The 21,122-nt window shown below is 44.1% G+C and overlaps 1 protein-coding gene across 4 annotated transcripts in view; it reads left to right on the forward strand.

Annotated features, from left to right (window-relative positions):
- Positions 1-21,122, forward strand: part of MCTP2 (multiple C2 and transmembrane domain containing 2) — a 229,837-nt gene that overhangs the window by 177,973 nt on the left and 30,742 nt on the right. For all 4 annotated transcript variants that reach the window (XM_029066580.2, XM_029066584.2, XM_029066581.1 and 1 more), the window contains 2 exons: positions 14,195-14,317; positions 18,131-18,175. In XM_029066580.2, the coding sequence (XP_028922413.1) occupies positions 14,195-14,317; positions 18,131-18,175 (168 nt within the window). The remainder of the gene's footprint in view (positions 1-14,194; positions 14,318-18,130; positions 18,176-21,122) is intronic.

Consider the following 21,122-nt stretch of genomic DNA (forward strand, 5'->3'; position numbering starts at 1 on the left):
ACGGGCATGGGTGTCGATGAGGGAGGAGAAGAAGCTTTGCCTGGCGGAGGAGAGGGCAGAGTTAAGGCAGGAAAGGATAAATTTGAAGTGTGTGAGGTCGGCTTGGTGCTTGGACTTTCGCCAGCAGCGCTCAGCAGCTCGAGCATAGGAGCGTAGGAGGCGGACGGAGGAGGTGATCCGGGGCTGTGGGTTAGTGGAGCGAGAGCGGCGGAGGGAAAGGGGGGCGAGAGAGTCGAGATGAGTAGAGAGGGTGGAGTTGAGAGCGGAGACCCGCTCGTCGAGAGTGGGAAGAGAGGACAGGGCGGCGAGGTGAGGAGAGATGCTATTGGAAAGACGGATGGGATCGAGAGAGCGGAGGTCTCTGTGGGGCAGTAGCGAAGATTTGCAGGGGGAGGGAGTGTGAGAGATGAGGCAGGTGAGAAGGTTATGGTCAGAGAGAGGGATTTCAGAGTTGGTGAGGGAGGAGATAGTGCAGCGGTAGGAGATGACGAGATCGAGGGTGTGACCGAGTCGGTGAGTGGGCGAGGTATGGTGGAGGAGGAGGTCGGCAGAGTCGAGGAGGGATAGCAGGCGGGCGGCAGAGGAGTCGTCGGGTACATCCGTATGGATGTTGAAGTCTCCAAGGATCAGAGTGGGCAGAGAGAAGGAGAGAAGGAAGGTGAGAAAGGGGTCAAGGTGGTCGAAGAAGTCGGAGGTGGGACCGGGAGGGCGGTAGATGACGGCGACAAGTAACTGGAGTGGGTAGTAGAGGCGAATGATATGGGCTTCGAAGGAGGGGAAGGAGAGGGAGGGGGGAGGAGGGATAGTGCGGAAGCGGCAACGGGGCGAGAGGAGGAAGCCGACGCCTCCTCCCTTACCGGTGAGTCTGGGGGAGTGGGAGAAGGAGAGGCCTCTGCCGGAGAGAGCGGCGGCGGAGACCGTGTCTTCGGGAGAGAGCCACATTTCCGAAAGGGCGAGGAGGAGGAGAGAGCGGGAGAGGAAAAGGTCATGGATGAAAGGTAGCTTGCCTGTAATAGAGCGGGGGGTTCCAGAGGCCACACTTGAAAGTAGTTGTGGGTGCAGGGGGAGGAGGGGGGGAAGGGCGGGGGGAGGGGAGGGTTTGGATGGGAAGGAGGTGGCGGGGCCCTGGACGGGGAGAGGGGGATGAGGGGTGGCGGTGGGACAAGAGGACTGGGATGGGGCATGGGTGGGGAAGAGAGAAGGGGGGAGGGGGTGAAGAGGGGGTTTGGTGGGGGGAAGAGTAGGGGGAGGGGGAAGAGGGGTAGCGCTGGTAAAGTGGGGTTCTAGGGCGGGAGAGAGGAGGGGGGGAGGAGACAGAGGAGAGAGCGGGAAAGAGCTGAGCGAGAGAGGGGAAGGGGAAGGGGAGGATAGGAAGGGGCGGGAGGGGGGAGGGGGGGGAGGAGGGACATGGCGAGGCCAGAGAGGTGGGAGGCAGCACTGACAACAATAAACAGTAATAAACGAAATCGGTAATATAGCAACATGATACAATATGATACAATACAGTAGTGCTAATATAGCAACATGATACAGTATGATACAATATAGTCGTGTTAATAAAAGGGGTGATGATCAGGGTCGGGGGTAGACTCGATTAAGGGGCGACCTGATCAAATTCAAAGTCTGACGACAATAAACAATAAAAAGCGAGATCGCAAATATAGCAACATGCTATAGTAAGGCACACTACAATAGTGTTAATAAGCAGGCGATGACCAGGGTCGGGGGACGAGCCGACCCTACCCAATCAGACTTAAAGTCAAGCGGCCAGTGGCCGAGAGAGTCCCAGAGCTCATGACCAAATAACCCTGTGGCGGCGGGGGGGGGCCCTGAGGTTGTCCGGGGTGGGTGGCGGCCATAGGCGGCGGCTAAGGTAAGGTAACATGGTGAGAACAAGGACGTCGTCGCCCGGGGCGGGGGCGGGAGAGATGAATCACCTCAAGAGGGAAGAGGGAGTGAGGCCTTCCCAAAATGGCCGCCTCAGGCAGAGTGGGGGCTATGTGCCAGGCACTATACTAAGTGCTGGAGTGGGTATAAGAAAATCAGGTTGGACACTGTCCCTGTCCCACATGGGGCTCACACTCTCAATCCCCATTTTACAGATAAGTTAACAGAGGTCCAGAGAAGTGAAGTGACTTGGCCAAGGTCACCCAGCAGATAAGTGGCAGAACCAGGATTAGAACCCATGATTTTCTGACTACACCATAAGCGATGGGAAACAAATATAAGGATGAGATATTGTTAGGGTCCTTGACTCTGAAGAGGCTTAAGATCTGTGAGCTGATAGAGTGTAAAAGACATATAGAGAAAAAGAAAATAAAAATAAAAAAGATGTGATGATAATAAAATAAAAGCAGCAGAGTATCTGGTGTCTCACAGTGTTCTCTACAAGTTGAGAAGCCCTCTTTCTGTCGCTATTTGACTCCAGTGGAAACCCCAGTGCACACGTAGTAAGTGCTTAACAAATACCAGAGTCATTATGGCCCATAAATGAAGTGGATGAAACAGTTTAAGTAGTAGTAATAGTATTTGTTTAAGTGCTAACTGTACAGAGTACTGTATGAAGTTCTGAAAATGTTTATACAGGTGGGAATTAGACACAGATCCTGTTCCTTGAAGGACTCACCGTTTATGTTTAAGGTGCTGGAAGAGGTGCTTATGTGGAATTCAGGTTTTACAGCCATAGAGGTTAGACAACACTGCAGCTCTGTAGACCTTAAGTCTAGTCTGGAGGCCGATGCAGCACTGCCATCACACTCTGCGCAACAGTCTCCCAAAGTATTCACTGTCCTTATTGATTCAGTTTTCTACTATTTTGTCTGTCAGTTAATGGTATTTATGGAGGATTTACTGTATACAGACCATCTTACTAAGCATTAGGAAAAGTACAATAGAATAAACAGACATGATCCCTGCTCTCAAGGAGTTTATGTTCTACAGAGGGAAAGAGTAAAATAAATTACAGATAAGGGAGTCAATCAACTATAAGGGTATTAATAATATCATTTGTTAAGTGTTTATTATGTGCCAAGCACTGTCCTAAGCACTGGGGTTAGGTACAAAATAATTGGGCTGCTCACAGTTCCCTGCCTAACATGGGACTCATAATCTGAGTAGGAAAACAGATCTTGAATCCTAATTTTACAGATGAGGAAACTGAGGCACAGAGAAGTTAAGTGACTTGTCCAAGGTCACATGTATGCAAGTGGCAAAACCAAGATTAGAACCCAGATCCTCTTACTTCCTGGCCCATGTAGTTTCCACTAGGCCAAACATCTTCCCATATACAGATAAGTGCTGTTGTGGGGTGATGGGGAAAAGCTTAGGGGTATGGAATCAAGGGTGTAGGTGACAAATTAAGGGAGGAAAATACAGTGGGGAGTTGAGAGATTCATTAGGAAAAGTTTCCTGGAGGAGATGTGATTTTAGTGGGACCTTGAAGATGTGGAGTGAGGTGGTCTATTGGACATGAAAGAAGAGAAAGTGCCAGGCAAAAGAGAGGACATGAACAAAGGGTCAACACAAGAGAGATAAAAGTGAGGCACCGTGAGTAAATTGATATTACAGGACTAAAGTGTGGGTCACTGTCCGTATGCTACCTAATTAACAGAATTATGTGACAGTGTTTAGCTCTTTGTTGCCAATTTCAATTAATCAAGGGTATTTATTGAGTGCTTACTATTTGCAGAACACTGTTCTAGGCACTTGGGAGAATGCAATACAGCAGAATTAGCAGATATGCTCCACATGGTTGTGTGTGTATGACTTCTCTAGTGTAGGCTGATGCAGCCCCTTGGTTTTATTTAGACTGAGCATCAGCCCTTAATGCCTGACTGATTTGGAAAAGTGGTTGACAATCATTAAGCACATGTTGAGTGTTTTCCTCTATGTTGGAGTTATCTGCTTATACCACTTCTTGAATAACTGTCTCCCGGACTTTGGAGATGCTGTTTTTAGTCTGATTTTTTTTAGAGGTGCAGAAGCATATTCTAAATCCTCCACTAAGGTCTTGTTACATCTTCTAGCATGGCTGCATAGAATAAATTAAGTAAGCCTGTGCCAAATACACACCCCCTCTGTACCCATTTGACAGCAGAAAGTGAATCAGACAGGCAACCTTCAACACTAACCTGGCCAGCCAGGCCATCATGAAGTAGTCTCAGAAACTTGATGAAATTTTCAAGGCAGCCAGATTTGGTAAGTAATTTGTAAAGCTCTCCTTCTGTCTTTCCCATCACTGAAGACAATACCGCTATCCTTCCTAGCAAGCAAACTTGGCATTATCCTCAACTTATCCCTCTCATACAACCCAGATATTCAGTCTCTCACCAAATCCTGTCAGTTCTACTTTCTACATTGCTAAAATCCACCCTCTCCTCCCAATCCAAATTACTACTATGATGATCCAAGACTTTTCCCTCCTTGACTACTGCATCAGCCTCCTTACTGACCCCCCTGCCTTCTCTCTCTCTCCCCATTCCAGACTATACTTCACTCTGTGGCCTGGATCATTTTTCTTAAAAAAAAAAAAAAAGTTTAGTTCACATCTCCCCATTCCTTAAGAACTTCCAGTGGTTACCCATCCACCATCCCATCAAACAGGAAGGCCTTTCCATCAGCTTTAGAGCACTCAATCACCTTTTCTCTCTTACCATATCTGATTTCCTACCACAGTCCAGCCTGAACACCTGGCACCTGTAGCATCCACCTACTCACTTGTACCTCAGTCTCTTCTACCTCACCACCAACCCCTTGCCTATTTGTCCTACCTCTGGCTTAGAACTCCCTCCCCCTCCATATATGCCAGACCACTACTCTCTTCAAAGCCTTATTAAAAGCACATCCCTCCGAGAAACCTTCCCTGATTATGCCCTCTTCCTCCAACTCCCTTTCCCGTCTGCATTGCCTATGCACTTTCATCTGTACCTTTCAAGTACTTGACATTCACTGCCCCCACCCTTAGCCTCAAAGCACTTAATGTATATATCCATTATTTATTTATATTAATGACTGTGCTCTTTGAGGGCAAGGATGATGTTTACCAACTCTGTTGTCATCAATTGTATTTACTGAGCACTTACTGAGTGCTTCCCTGCAGAGCACTGCACTAAATGCTTGGGGGAGTACAATACAGCAATATAACAGACATAGTCCATGCTCACAATGAGCTTATAGTCTATAGGGGGAGATAGACATAATGTAAAATAATTAAATTACAGGTATGTACATAAGTACTGTGGGGCTGGGAGGGAGGATGAATAAAGGGAGCAAGTCAAGGTGATGAAGAAATGAGTGGGAGAAGAAGAGGGCAGAGCTTATTCAGGGAAGACATCTTGAAGGAGATGTTACTTCAGTAAGGCTTTGAAAGTGGGGAGAGTAATTTTCTTTAGGATATGAAGAGGGAGGATGCTCCAGGCTAGAAGCAGGATGTGTGTAGGTGAGAGGCTGGTGGTGAGATAGACAAGATTGAGGTAATAGGCAAGACTGAGGAACAGTGAAAAGGTTAGCATTAGAGGATCAAGATATAAGGACTGTGTTATAATAATAATTATTATTATTATAATGATATTCATTAAGCACTTACTGTGTGCTAGGCACTGCACTAAAGTGCTGGGGTGAAGACAAGCAAATCCAGTAGTAGGCGGAGAGTAGTGAGGTGAAGTAGGAGGGGGCAAGGTGATTTAGTGCTTTAAAGCCAATGATACTCTCCCAAGCATTTACTACAGTGCTCTGCACACAGTAAGTTCTCAATAATACCATTGGTTGATTACTTTCCAGAACTCAGATATCCTGATGATATCTCAGGTTTTTGTAGCATGTATGAAGACTGTCGATGTCTTCATGCTGTTTCCTGCACTTCTCTAAGCAGCATGAAAGACCAGTTCTCTAAGAAGCTGCATGATGTAGTGGATAGAACATATGCTCTCATAATATCCCGACTGGATTATTGTGTCAGCCTCCTCTCTGATCTCCCATCCTCCTGTCCCTGCTCCAGTCTATTCTTCATTCTGCTGCCTGGATTATCTTTCTACAGAAATGCTCTGGGCAGGTCACTCCCCTCCTCAAAAACCTCCAATGGTGGCCTATCAACTTTCACATGAAACAAAAACTCCTCACTCATGGCTTCAAAGCTTTCCATCATCTAGTTCCCTGCTTCCTCACCTCCCTTCTCTCCTTCTACTGCCCACCCCATACACTCCTCTCCTGTGCCGCTAACCTCCTCACAGTTCCTCGTTTGCTCCTGTCCCACCGTTGACCCCTGGTCCACGTCCTACCGCTGATCTGCAAAGTCCTCCCTCCTCACATCTGCCAAATAATTCTCTTCCCCTCTTCAAAGCCCTATTGAGAGCTCACCTCCTCCAGGAGGCCTTCCCAGACTGAGCCCTTCTTTTCCCTCTGCCCCTTTTCCCCTCCCCACTCCCCCTTCTACCACCCTCTGCTCTTCCCCCTTCCCCTCCCCACAGAACTTGTGCATATTTGTATATATAACTATTTGTATATATAACTATTGTATATATATATATATATATATAACTATTTGTATATATAACTCCTCACTCTAGGCTTCAAGGCTCTCCATCACCTTGCCCCTTCCTACCTCTCCTCCCTTCTCTCTTTCTACCACCCACCCCGCACGCTCCGCTCCTCTGCCGCCCACCTCCTCACCGTCCCTCGGTCTCGCCTATCCCGCCGTCGACCCCTGGGTCACGGCCTCCCGCGGTCCCGGAACGCCCTCCCTCCTCACCTCCGCCAAACTGATTCTCTTTCCCTCTTCAAAACCCTACTTAAAACTCACCTCCTCCAAGAGGCCTTCCCAGACTGAGCTCCTCTTCTCCCTCTACTCCCTCTGCCACCCCCCTTTTACCTCTCCGCAGCTAAACCCTCTTTTTCCCCTTTTCCCTCTGCTCCTCCACCTCTCCCTTCCCATCCCCACAGCACTGTACTCGTCCGCTCAACTGTATATATTTTCGTTACCCTATTTATTTTGTTAATGAATTGTACATCGCCTTGATTCTATTTAGTTGCCATTGTTTTTACGAGATGTTCTTCCCCTTGACTCTATTTATTGCCATTGTTCTTGTCTGTCCATCTCCCCCGATTAGACTGTAAGCCCGTCAAATGGCAGGGACTGTCTCTATCTGTTGCCGACTTGTTCATCCCAAGCGCTTAGTACAGTGCTCTGCACATAGTAAGCGCTCAATAAATACTATTGAATGAGTGAATGAATATATTATTTGTTACTTTATGAATTTTGTTAGTGATGTATACATATCTGTGATTCTATTTATCTTGGTGCTATTGTCGCCAGACTACTTATTTTGTTTTTTTCTGTTTTGTTTTGTTGTCTGTCTCCCCCATTTAGACTGTGAGCCCATTGTTGGGCAGGGATTGTCTCTATCTGTTGCCGAATTGTACATTCCAAGAGTACAGTGCTCTGCACATAGTAAGTGCTCAATAAATACGATTGAATGCATGAATAGGCCTAGGAGTCAGAGGTCATGGGTGTCAAAGGTCATGGGTTCTAATTCTGCCTCTGCCTCTTGTCTTCTGTGTGACTTTGGGCAAGTCACTTAACTTTTCTGTGCCTAAATTACCTCATCTGTAAAATGGGGATTAAGACTATGAGCTCCTTGTGGGAGAGGGATGTGTCCAACCTGATTACCTTGTATCAACCCCAGTGCTTAGAACAGTGCTTGGCACAAAGTAAGCACTTAACAAATACCATAATTATTACTCTCCTGTAGTTATCGCACACAGAGATCATGCGCACTAAGCCACTCTGAGGTCTGATGCCGCACTGTGATTTCAGAAGCATTGGACAATTATATTTTTAGTAGCCGACCCAGGACCATGCTAGGATATCGCCAGCAATTGAGAGTACTCAAGTACCTCAATTATTGCTACAATTTGGTCTTTCACTTTTTGTCTTGAAGACTAGCTGATGGTGACACTTTGAGATCTTGTGACATTTCCTCAGTTGTCTATAAGGAAGTGCTTTTATATGTGCCGTGTAAGCCGAAAGACCCCTCCATGCATTTAGATTTCATCAGGTTAGAATTCCTTAACTCCCATTCTCTCCTGGACCCCCTCCAATCTGACTTCCGTCCCCTCCACTCTACCGAGACTGCTCTCTCTAAGGTCACCCATGACCTCCTTCTTGCCAAATCCAATGGCTCCTACTCTATTCTAATCCTCCTTGACCTCTCAGCTGCCTTTGACACTGTCTACCATCCCCTTCTCCTCCACACCTTATCTCACCTTGGCTTCACGGACTCCGTCCTCTCCTGGTTCTCCTCTTATTTCTCTGTCCGGTCATTCTCGGTCTCCTTCACAGGCTCCTCCTCCGCCTCCCATCCTCTAACTGTTGGAGTTCCTCAAGAGTCAGTTCTTGGCCCTCTTCTGTTCTCCATCTACACTCACTCCCTCGGTGAACTCATCCGCTCTTACGGCTTCAACTACCATCTCTATGCAGATGACACACAGATCTACATCTCTGCCCCTGTCCTCTCCCCCTCCCTTCAGGCTCACATCTCCTCCTGCCTCCAGGCCATCTCTACCTGGATGTCTGCCCGCCACCTAAAACTCAACATGACCAAAACTAAGCTCCTCATCCTCCCTCCCAAACCCGGTCCTCTCCCTGACTTCCCTATCACCGTGGATGGTATGACCATCCTTCCCATCTCTCAGGCCTGCAACCTCGGTGTCATCTTTGACTCATCTCTCTCGTTCACCCCACACATCCAATCCATTACCAAAACCTGCCGGTCTCACCTTTAAAATATCACCAAGATCCGCCCTTTCCTCTCCACCCAAACGGCTACCTTACTGCTACAGGTTCTCCCTTCCTCCTCTCTCTCCCTGCTCCAGTCTATTCTTCACTCCGCTGCCCGGCTCATCTTCCTGCAGAAACGCTCTGGGCATATCACTCCCCTTCTTAAAAACCTCCAGTGGTTGCCTATCAACCTCCGCACAAACCAAAAACTTCTCACTCTAGGCTTCAAGGCTTTCCATCAACTTGCCCCTTCCTACCTCTCCTCCCTTTTCTCTTTCTACTGCCCACCCCGCATGCTCCACTCCTCTGGGCCACGTCCTCCCGCGCTCCTGGAATGCCCTCCCTCCTCACCTCCACCAAACTAATTCTCTTCCCCTCTTCAAAACCCTACTTAAAACTCACCTCCTCCAAGAGGCCTTCCCAGACTGAGCTGCCCTTTTCCCTCTGCTCCCTCTACCCCCCCTTCACCTCTCCACAGCTAAACCCTCTTCTCCCCCCTTTCCCTCTGCTCCTCCCCCTCTCCCTTCCCATCCCCTCAGCACTGTACTCGTCCGCTCAACTGTATATATCTTCATTACTCTATTTTGTTAATGAGATGTACATCACCCTGATTCTATTTATTTACTATTGTTTTAATGAGATGTTCTTCCCCTTGATTCTATTTATTGCTATTGTTTTTGTCTGTCTGTCTCCCCCCGATTAGACTATAAGCCCATCAAAGGGCAGGGACTGTCTCTATCTGTTGCCGATTTGTTCATTCCAAGCGCTTAGTACAGTGCTCTGCATATAGTAAGTGCTCAATAAATACTGTTGAATGAATGAATCAGGTATTCCATTATTTGCAAGTGCTTTTCCATTGTTCGTGGCTCTCTATAAGCCCGTCAAACGGCAGGGACTGTCTCTATCTGTTGCCGACTTGTTCATTCCAAGTGCTTAGTACAGTGCTCTGCACATAGTAAGCGCTCAATAAATACTATTGAATGAATGAATGACTCCTAAAATGGCATCCCTGTTAGTTGGTACAAGTGGCGTGTCTTCACATTTTGGAAGGTTTGCATGATTTTCAGAGAATCTTTTTCAGTAGTAGAAGGCATGTGGAGGCAAGCACTGAAATTTTCACATCATCTTTTCCTGATGGTATTTGTAAGTGCTGAGTATGTGGCAAGCACTATGCACAGTGTCTGACTAGATACAGATAATTAATCCTCATTCCGCATGGGGATCATAGTTTAAGTAGGAGGGAGTACAGGATTCACTGCTTGCTGGTGAGAAGATTGGAGCTGCCCTCACTCTTAAGAAGAATCATGATAACATGAACAAGGCTGTGTAATGTGGAACTGCTAGATGTGACACTCCTGCCAGAGATGGTTTTATTCTAGACATTTCCATGAAAACTCTATCTACTGTTACTGACTACCAGGTCACCTTTTGGAGAAATAATGGTGCTATTTGCTTATGTGGCATCTATGGGCTGCACGTTCTCTGTGGACTCCTATGATTGACCTTTCTGACTATTTCTGGGTTACAGTATTTGTTGCTGTGAGACTTCTGTGGTTGTGGTGCCTTGTTTTTGTGTTCAAATACAGGTTACAGAATGGCTGAGTCTTGCTTTTAAAGTTCTAGGACACAGTTTGGTTTGGGACTTTAGGCCTGACAACCAGGAGAGGCTTAATGGTCAAGGAATCTCTGGCCATCATCCTTTCTCTTTGAGGTTTTTTTTTCCATTTCAAAATCTTCATCAATTTGTCTGCCTCTGAATTTACCTGCCTCTGAATTTACTTGCCCACTAAATGCCTACTTTTCAGAATTGTAGTTTTCACACCTTCATTTTTACTTGCTGTTTCCTTGCTAAACCTCTTAAATAAGTTTAACTTTAAGCTATTTAGCTATTATCATTTCTTCATTTTAAAAAAAATCCTGATTTTTCTAACCCATCCATTTGAGTGTTCAAAATGGATAGCAGAAAGTTGGAATACCAAAAAAATCCTATAATCTGTGGACTAGATGACTAAAGGGGTTACTTGATCTTGCATATGCTTGAGGAGAGTTATTGTTATCCTCACCATGTTGCTCTTATTCCTATCCAAACTCATAGAACGAGTTATATTCACCCTTTGCCTCTGCCTCCTATCCTTCGCCTCTGCCTCCTATCCTTCAATTTCCTTCTTGGCTGAATACAATCTGGTTTCCCCCTTCGTTCTAATGATAATCCACTCTGCAAGGACACCAATCTCCTTCTAGTTGCCAAATTTGCCTCCATGACCTCTTGACTGTCTTTGATATTGTGAACCACTCCCTTCTCCTGGGAATACTAGCTGACCTTTGTTTTACTGACTCAGCTCTTCCCTGATTCTCTTATCTCTCTGGCCACTTCTGTGGCTGCTTCTCAGCCTTTTTCACTGGTTCTAACACTCCTTTTTAAACCTTCATTCTGGGTGTCTCCTGAGGCAGTATTGCCGGTCTCTTGCCTTCTCTTCTCACTTTAAACTGCCTTGGGTAGCTCATCTTCTCCCATGCTTTCAGCTAACAGCTCTATCCAGATGACTCCCAAATATACCTCATCTGGCACAACCTCTAAATTGTATTCCTCTTACCTCTAGAACATCTTTATGTGGTTGTCCCTTTGACACCTCACATTCATTATGTAGAAAACTAAGCTCTCCATCTTTCCTCCCATATTATTTCCTCCATATAACTTTCCCATCAGAGATGACCACCACTACCACCATCCTTCCCTTTTATGAAGCTCACAACTTTAGCATTATCTTTATATTATCATTATCATTATTCAGCCTGAGAATCAGAGTGGACTAGTGGCTAGAACATGGGCTTGGGAGTCAGAAAAACCTGAGTTCTAATCCTGCTTCCTGCCTTGTCTGCTGTGTGATCTTGAGCAAGGCATTTTACTTCTCTGTGCCTCAGTTACCTCATCTGTAAAATAGAGATTAAGACTGTGAGCCCCATGTGGGAGAAGAATTGGGTCCAACCCGATTAACTTGTGTCTACCCCAGCACTTATTACAGTGCCCCAGAACATAGTAAATGCTTAAGAAATAACATGAATGAAAATCCTTGTTGCCTCCCTCTCTTTCGGTGCTACATTCAGTCTGTCACAAAATTGTGTTGGCTTTTCCTCAGCCCATCTATTGCATCCACCCCTTCTTCTCTGTCCAAGCAGTTATCACACTGGTTTGGTCCCTTTTCTGATCCAGGCTGACCTTTGATTCAACATTCTCACTAGTCTACGTGCAGCCAGCCTCTCCCATTCTCTAATCCATGCTTTACTCTGCTGCCTAGATCATTTTTCTACTTCATTCTGCTCAGTGTCTTCCCATACCTCAAAAAATGGTTAATTGTTCCATTCTGCTTAAGGCAGAAACTCCTGGCCCTTGACTTAGACACTCTATGAAATCTACTAATCCACTCTCTTTTCCTTATACACCCACCCCTTACATTCTGTGCTTTTCTCAAATTAACGTACTCACTAAACCTCATTCTCATCTCTCCTGCCTTCAATACCTTGGTCAAACCCCCTTCCCACTGCCTGAAATTCCCTTGTCCTTCAAATACAACAGTATTTGTACATTGTTATACTAGGTAGATGCAGTAAAATCCACTCATATATAGTTTCTGCCCCACATAGGATTCACCATCTAAGTGGATGGGAAAAACAGACAAGTAATCTCTATTTTAAAGATGAAGCAACTCAGGTATAGAGAAGTTAAGTGACATACTCAAGGCTAGAGATCAGGCTGGTGAGAGGCAAGGGATTAGAACATGTTTCCCCACTCCTCAAAAAACTCCAGTGATTTTTTTTCCATCTCTGCATCAACCAAAAACTTCCCACCATTGGCTTCAAAGCTCTCAATCACCTTGCCTTCCTCACCTCAGTACTCTCCTACTTCAACCCAGCCTGCACACTTAGCTCCTCTAATGCTAACCTCACTTTGTCTCAATCTCATTCATCTCACCGCCAACCCCTCTCCCACATCCTACCTCTGGCCTGGAATGCCTTCCCTCCTCAAATCTGACAATTGCTCTCCCCTTCTTCAAAACCTTATTGAAGGACATCTTCAAGGTGCCTTCCCTGACTAAGCCCCCCTTTCCTCTTCTCCCACTCCCTTTTCTGTTGCCCTGACTTGCTCCCTTTTTTCTTCCCCCACCCAGCCCCACAGCTCTTATGCATATTAACTGTTATTTATTTATTATATTAATGTCTGTATCCACCCCTCTAGACTGTAAATTTGGTGTGGTCATGGGATGTCACTGTTTATTGTTGTATTGTACTCTCCCAAACACTTAGTAAAGAGTTTTGCACATAATCAATGCTCAGTAAATACAATTGAATGAATTAGAATCCAGGTCTCTTGACTCCTAGGTTTGTCCTCTTTCCACTAGACCATGCTGCTTCTCAATCCACCATACCACCACTCTCCCTCATCTTCAAAGCACTAAGTTGCATCTCTTCCAAATACCTTTCCCCAAGCAATTTTTTTTCTTCCAAAGTCATCTGCCAGTTGCACACTTACGCACCTCCAGCACTTTTTTATATAGTGATTTATCTACTATATTTAAGCAGTTATTCACCTACATATCCATTTTTCTTCTCTCCTGCACATAAATTATTTGTGTCTGCCTCCCACGCTATGTTGTCTATTCCTTGAGGACAGGGATTCTATGTTTTACTGACGTACAGGGTGAGTGTAGTGCCCTGCAAACAGTAAATACAATTGATTTGTTGATTCCTTTGTGTTTCTGTAGAAGAAGGAGCAAAAAGTGATGAGGTTAGAAAAGAGCTTGAGAAAGTTCAGTTGGAGCAAGCAGAAACTTCTTGACTTGTGAGCATAGTCTCCATCTCTTGAGATCATTAGTATTGAAAAACAAAACAAAACAAAAGGATAGACAGTCTCTGCCATGAATGGCTTAAGGTATTATCCTGCCTCAAGTCAGGTGTTCAGAATAGTCAATCCCTTGCAAGCCTCTGCTCTCCTGGATTTATTCTATGGGGAAGGGATTTATCTTTGGGGTAGCATCAGCACAGGTCATTCAGTAATAACAGAGAAGCTTAAGGTTCAGCTCCATTTCTCAAATCACCACAGAGGAATTTCTCCTAGTTATCAGGCTAGCAAAGCAGATTCAGTGAATGTGAATTCACAGTGGGCTGCTCCTGAAAATATTTCTGCCTGGATAAACTATCTACACTTTGCCAGTTTGTTCCTTGTAGTTTCAAAAAAAAAAATACCCGGCTGCTTCTTTTTCCTTGTTTTAATAAAGATTCTCAATATAGAACTTTTTTAAAGACAGATTTGTGTCCTGGATGAGGGTCCCAAAAGGTTATGGGAATTGAAGGATATGCTTTTATATTCTATCCCTATCTCTCTCTCCCACTTTTCTTTCACATAAATAGTTTCTTTGTTCTCAGGTGTTTCTAATCACGGTGTGGAATTTTGACCTGTATATGATCCCACTGGGTTTATTGTTGCTCTTCATTTACAACTTCTCCAGACCCACTAAAGGGAAAGTGTGCAACATCCAGGACAGGCAGGTAAGCAAGACTTAAAATCCAAACTTACCTAGGGGTAAAGGAGCAAAGGAGCATTTGTTTCTAGTCCTCTGGACTAAGACTGTCTTTTTCTTTGCAAGCAATGGAAAAGCTTATGGGACTAGTTTTGATGTGATTATATCCACTTGTTGGGAAAAGCAGAATGTTTGCTACTTGACCAATTTTCAAACTATCCTTGATCGGGAGCCTACCTTATTAAAGCCAAGAGCCCAGAAATGAAATAAACCGATGATGTGATTTGGATTTTGTTTGAGGCATCACTAAAAGAGAGAATTTCTCCATGGAACCAATGAGGATAATTTACACAAAGGGGAAAGAAATTAAGGCATTTACAATCCTCTTGCCAAGTATTTTTCTACTTTTTCCTTGCTGCTAATGGAGGCAGCATCATTTTTGCCAATTTACTAAGGTCTTTATCTTCCTTAATATACCCCAGGATCCAATCCATGAACAGACCAAAATATCGCCAGGATTTGAGTAGCACCAAAACACTTTCCCACATATATCTAGTTTTAAATATAAATTCACACAGTTACACACACAAAAAAACTCACGAGAAAGCAATTCAAACTTGCACTTTTTTCCACTAGTAAAAACTTTCTCCATTCAGACTACAACTAAAACCCCCCAAACATTCATTTCCCAATATCTATAGCTAAAAATTGGCCCAACTGATTCAAATATGATTTGGGTGGAAAAAAATGTTGCCTCTGGGCTAAGAGCCCATGTACCAATTTTCAGTCTGATGCAATCTGAAATGAGTAAATGATATCCAACCTGTTTTACAGGAAACACCAACTGACCCGTAAGTACTGCAATTCTGCCAGATCCTTCTGTTAATCACAATCAGTGACTCTAACCTGGGCTTTTAATGAAGAGTTCCTTCACAAACTTCAAAATAGTAGTCCTAACTTCCCCTTTGGCCCCTCTTCTCTCCGCCCTCTCATTCCCCACAATCATGACTGTAATTTATAGCTTTATATTATGTATATCTTTAACTATGCTACCCATATTATGCTGAGAATGAGGACATCAGAATAATAATCCTAAACTGACACCTCTTTCCCTCTGGATGACCCTGAGTGACTCAAGGTAAAAGTGAGAGATGAAAATTGGCTGGCTCTCTGGGTTATCCGGACTGCACTTCCCTACAACCCTTGGGATCTAATGGGAATTTGGCTTGAACCAGGGATGGAAGAGAAATATGTGTTTTGAGTGAGCAAAAGCAACTAGGGCCTGACCTGGATAGGCAGGAGATTACCATTTCCAAGGCATTTGTACAATTTTCTAAAACGCTAAGTACTACTTGCAGAAATCAATATTTGTCTTGGCTAAACTGGGACTTCTAACCAGACTGTGTTAATTGATCCTGAAATTCTGGCATAGGGTCAGGGTTATAGAGGAGGATCAGTTTCCCTCCAATGGCACAATGAATGAATTTAGGAGGTCATGGGCAGGAAGCACAATTTTGTTTTGTGGTTCAGTACCCTTAAATTGAGCTACAGATTTATAAAAATGGTAAAAATGTGCAATATAAATGGAAAACATTGCTGCTTCTAGGCAGTGTGGCCTATTGGAAAGAGTATGAAACTAGGAGTCAGGAGACCTGGTTCTATTAGTCAATCACTGGTATTTACTGAGAACTAATTGTGTGCAGAACACTGTACTAAGTGCTTGGGAGAGTACAATACAGTTGACTTTGAAGATACAATCCCTGCCCTCAAGCAGCTTACAGTTGGATAGTGGAAACAGACATTACAGTGAATTGCAGATAGAGGAAAAAGCAGAATATATGGACATGTACATAACTGTCACAGGGCTTGATTTCAATTTCAGCTCTGTCATTGGATTTGCAGTGTGTGACCTGGGGTAAATCATTTAATCTCTGTGACCCTCAGTTTCCTCATCTGTTAAATGGGGATAACAATAATAATAATACTTATAATTATGGTATTTGTTAAGCACTTACTATGTGCTAAGCACTATACTAAGCCCTGGGGTGAATACAAGCAAATAAGATTGCACACAGTGCCTGTCCCACATGGGGCTCACAGTCTTAATCCCCATTTTACAGAGGAGGTAACTGAGGCACAGAGGAGTGATGTAACTTGCCCAAGGTCACACAGTCAGACATGTAATAGAACTGGGTTTAGAATCCATAACCTTTTGACTCCCAGATCCACTACTCCATGCTCTATCCACTACGCTATGCTGCTTCAAGATAGCTGCCTCTCCCTCCCCTTTAAGTTGTGAGAGATTTTTTTTTTTAGTGCTTCTAAAATCAACTATTTAAAATCAGCTCACACCTGGGACATGGAATATGTCTGCTTTTATTATTTTTCATCTACTCAAGTGCTTAACAGTGTGCTCTGATCTCAAACAAGAACTTGATAATTAACATTATTATTAAATTGTTTTACTGGCACTATCATTACTTTGATGAAGTCTTGAGGAAGTAGTTGTGGTTCAGAGGGAGCCATAACTTAGAGAAGATCTGTCCAAAATCCAGTATCTCTATTTGGAGATGAATTTGCAGTCCCAAACTGAGTAACACACTACTCAACATTTTTAAGGTAAAATAATTACAACTATAGAACTTAAAAATTGTGTTGAATTGATGAATTGCTCTACCAACCAGACCTGATCTTTAATATAAGATCCATCGTATTTATTAGGTGCTTAATGAAGAATAGGCAATGATTTAAAAATCTCATTTGCCTTTAGGAAATTATGACCGAACTCCCCTTCTTTCTTGGAATCTCTGAGTACCATTCAAGTGTCCAGTGAATATTCATAATGGTGTTGGGCAGCAGCACAGAACCCTCCCATATGAAATTCCATGACGACAAGTTTTCTGGGCAGAAAACAATGCTGAGCTCTGTCCACTGGCCAGAGGCACTGGGGGTGGAACAAAGTCCAATCTAAGGACTTGAAGTCCTTTTGAGTCATTGGAGTGGTAATCCTTGTTCGGACTGATGAACCAAGGTTCTGAAATAGTAGATCAGTTACAAAAACACACCCAGTTTTCCAACTCCCAGTCCAGCATTTCACCTCTACTCCCTAGGATCATGGAAAAGGAAAGTCCCTGGGTCAACTTGAATTGGCTCCAGTCACCAATTTACCATTTTGATTAAAATCTGCTTAGCAAATAACTGAGGTTGGGAAACTAATCTGGAAGACCCTATTATGGGCTCAGCTGGTTAAGCACCACCTGAATGAAATCCAGGTGCCCCAAGCCTCTCTGTCTTTTTTTTTTCCCTCCACACCTGTTACCACAGAAACCAAAGTGAAGCAATAATACCATATAGAAATCTGTATCTGATTCTTGAGATTGATTATAGTCAGACTAATGCATTTTTGACTGTCTAATGTTTCAGTAATGGCCCTAAAGGGAAAGAGCAGTCATTGTAGCAGTGAGCCTAGAACAAAGTGAATATGGAATTCTCAGCCTTAACATACCAACTGGGTCATTTGTCAGCCTAAGAACAAAGCTGATTACAGACAGTAAAAGTTGGCCTTCAATGTAAACTCAAACTGCATTCAAACTCCTGGGCACTGCCCTAAAACTTTAGCTGGGCTCAACATTTCTATGAACACTGTTTACAAGAAATTGCTTATTGCCTTGGCATGCATTTTGGCCAAAATGTATGCTTTTAAATGACTGGCTTACAATATGGAAGGAAACAACCACAAATACATCCATAGAATACAATGGAAAGGTTTTTAAATTAATAGTTTAACTGATTAGCTGTCACTAAAATCACTGTATTGATGCAAAGTGGATTTTTCTTTTAGGAAAGCACAGATCTAGAGGATGATGATGATGAAGACGACGATAAGGTGAGGTTGGATAACGATGAAACTGGACTCAGAGATAGAGTAAATAACCTCCAACCAGTAGGGCATTATTCTCATTTTTATGTATAGTATTGGGAGAAATTAACCTGGGACCCTAAAATGAAAAAAAAAAATAAATCTTAATTTTCCTCTGCTTCTCATTCCTCTGGATCGGCTCCACTGGCAACTGAACCCACCATTCACCAGGTATGTAAAATTACAGTCAAACCTCTTGGGACTCCAAAGATGGGGTTACTAGACTGTCTGTGGGAAGGATGGCATCAGAGGACAGCCTCTGAGACCACCTCCCCCACCCAGTTCCACCCCAACCCATGTCAGGAGTTGTGTTCTGTAAGAAATTGCAAAACAGTGAAGGGGCGGTAGCAGCAGACCAAGTTAATGATAAAACAAGCCGTTCGGTTATGGCCCAAGCAATCCATAGTATTTATTGAGCACCTACTCAATACTTGGGAATGTATACTATAATTAGGAAAAATGATCCCTCCCATCAAGAAGCTTGCCATCTGGCACACTTGTGGTGGCTGTCTGTATGGAGAAGGTGCAATGGATCCTGGGAGGATTTTGCAGAGAAAATGATGGGATTTGGTGACTGAATCTGGAAATTCAAGGAATGGAAGAGTCAAGGTAATGCTGAGGTTTTGGGCTTCAGAGACAAGGAGGATGGTCATGATGGGAAAGGTAGTTGGAGAAGAGAATTTGGGTGGAAAGATGACTTGTTCAGCTTTACAAATGTTAAGCTTGAGTTGCCAGCAGGATGTTCATCTGAAGATGTCCTGAAGGCAAAAAGAAATCTGAGATTGCAGTAAAGGAGCGAGGTCAGGTTGTCTTGTCTTATGCTGTCGAGTTGTCTGAGACACAAAGCGACACCATGGATACATCTGTCCCAGAATGACCCACCTACATCTGCAATCATTCTGGTAGTGTATCCATAGTTTTCTTGGTAAAAATACAACAGTGGTTAACCATTACCTCCTTCCTTGAAGTAAACTTGAGTCTCCACCCTCAATTCTCTCTCATGCTGCTGCGGCCCAGCACAGGTGAGTTTTGACTTATAGCAGAATGCCTTCCAATCTAGCCACTGCCCAAGCTAGGAATGGAATGGATATGCCTCTGCTTGACTCTCCCTCTCATAGTCGAGACTGGTAGAATACTGGAAACTATCTCGGTGCGATCCTGAGAGGAGGAGGTCAGATTACCAAGGAAAATTTGGGATTCATCTGCCTAGGGTGATAGTTATAAGGGAACTGCTGAGCCCATCAAGGAGGTAAGTGTAGAGGAAGAAGAGAAGAGGGCCATAACTAAAGATGAAGATGAACTCACAGATAGGTACAAGAGGCAGAAGAAGAGCCCACAAAAGAGACTGATGAGAATCTATCATGCAGGTAAGAGGAGAAGCAGGAGACAACTGTGTCAGTAAATCAAGGTTAGGTAGTGTACCCAGGAGCAGGGAGTGAGCCACGGTGCTAGAGATATCTGAGTGGTCGAGGAGGATTAGGTTAAAGCCCCTTTAATTGGACAAAAAAAGAGTCTATTATGACCTTGAAGAGAGCAGGATTCATTTAGAGAAGAGGGCAGAGACCAAGTTATAGATCAAGAGGGAGTTGGAGGAGAAGAAATGGAAGTGACTTGTTTGAGAAATTTGGACAGGAATGGAAGGAGAGAGCATTCATTAATAGCTGCATCAAGCAGGGGGAGCCAGATAAATTTTATTTAAAATAGGGGTGCAGTGGGCATGTTTGAAAGCAGAAGGGTAATAGCCATCAATAATAATAATAATGTTGGTATTTGTTAAGCGCTTACTATGTGCAGAGCACTGTTCTAAGCGCTGGGGTAGACACAGGGGAATGAGCCACTGAAGATTGCGATCACTGGGGGAAGAAGAATGAACACAGACAGAGGAGCGTAATGGATAGAGCATAGGCCTAGGAGTCAGAAGGACCTGGATTCTAATTCCAACTACACCACTTGTCTGCTGTGTGACCTTGAGCAAATCACTTAACTTCTCTGTGCTTTGGTTCCCTCATCTGAAAAATGGAGATTAAGACCGTGAGACCCATGTGGCTCATTGACTGTACCCAACCTAATTAGCTTGTGTCAACCTCAGTGCTTAGTACAATGCCTGGCATATAGTAAGCCCTTAACAAATGCCATAAAAAAAAGTGTCTTTAGAAGGTAAGAAAAGATAGATTCAGAAGCACCAGTAGAGGGGGTAGATTTTGAAAGCAATTAGGAGATTTCTTGAGTGAAGATCAAGGATGAGAGAGTGGAAGTGGGTTGGAGGAAGTTAGGGAGATGAAAAGGAGGCTTTTCATAGGTCATTTCTGGTGACTTTGATTTTACCGATATAGTAGTTGGCAGATCACCAGTGAGTGACTAGAGAGGGAGGGGCACTCTGGGTGCCAGCTTATATAGATGGGCAGTGTGGAAATTCATTTCAATTTAAGAGAGGTCTGGACCTTGTCTGGCATGACATTTATGCTATGACAAATATGTAAATATCAATCAGTGGTATGCCTACTATGAGGAGAGCACAGTACTAAGTACTTGGGAGAGTACAGTAGAGTTAATACCCATGATCCCTGCCCAAGGCTGAATAGCCCAATGTGGGATTCACAGTTTTAATCACATTGACTGAAAGCAACACGACCTAGTGGAAAGAGGATGGGCTTGGTAGTAGCTTGGTAGAGGACCTGGATTCTAATCATAGCCCTACCACTTACCTGCTGAATGACTTTGGATGAGTCACTTCTCTGTCCTTCACTTTCCTCATGTGTAAAATGGGGACTCAATACCCGTTCTTCCTGTAGTTTCACAACACAGCCGCATACTCAGAGTAAAATAAGCGAATTATTCCTTTCCCTGCTCAACATTAATTGCTGTGTCTGTCTGTGAGCCCCATGAAGAATAGGGACTGTGTCCCGCCTAATTA

This window comes from Ornithorhynchus anatinus, chromosome 5 (genome assembly GCF_004115215.2).
Source record: "Ornithorhynchus anatinus isolate Pmale09 chromosome 5, mOrnAna1.pri.v4, whole genome shotgun sequence".
Taxonomy (NCBI): Eukaryota; Metazoa; Chordata; class Mammalia; order Monotremata; family Ornithorhynchidae; genus Ornithorhynchus; species Ornithorhynchus anatinus.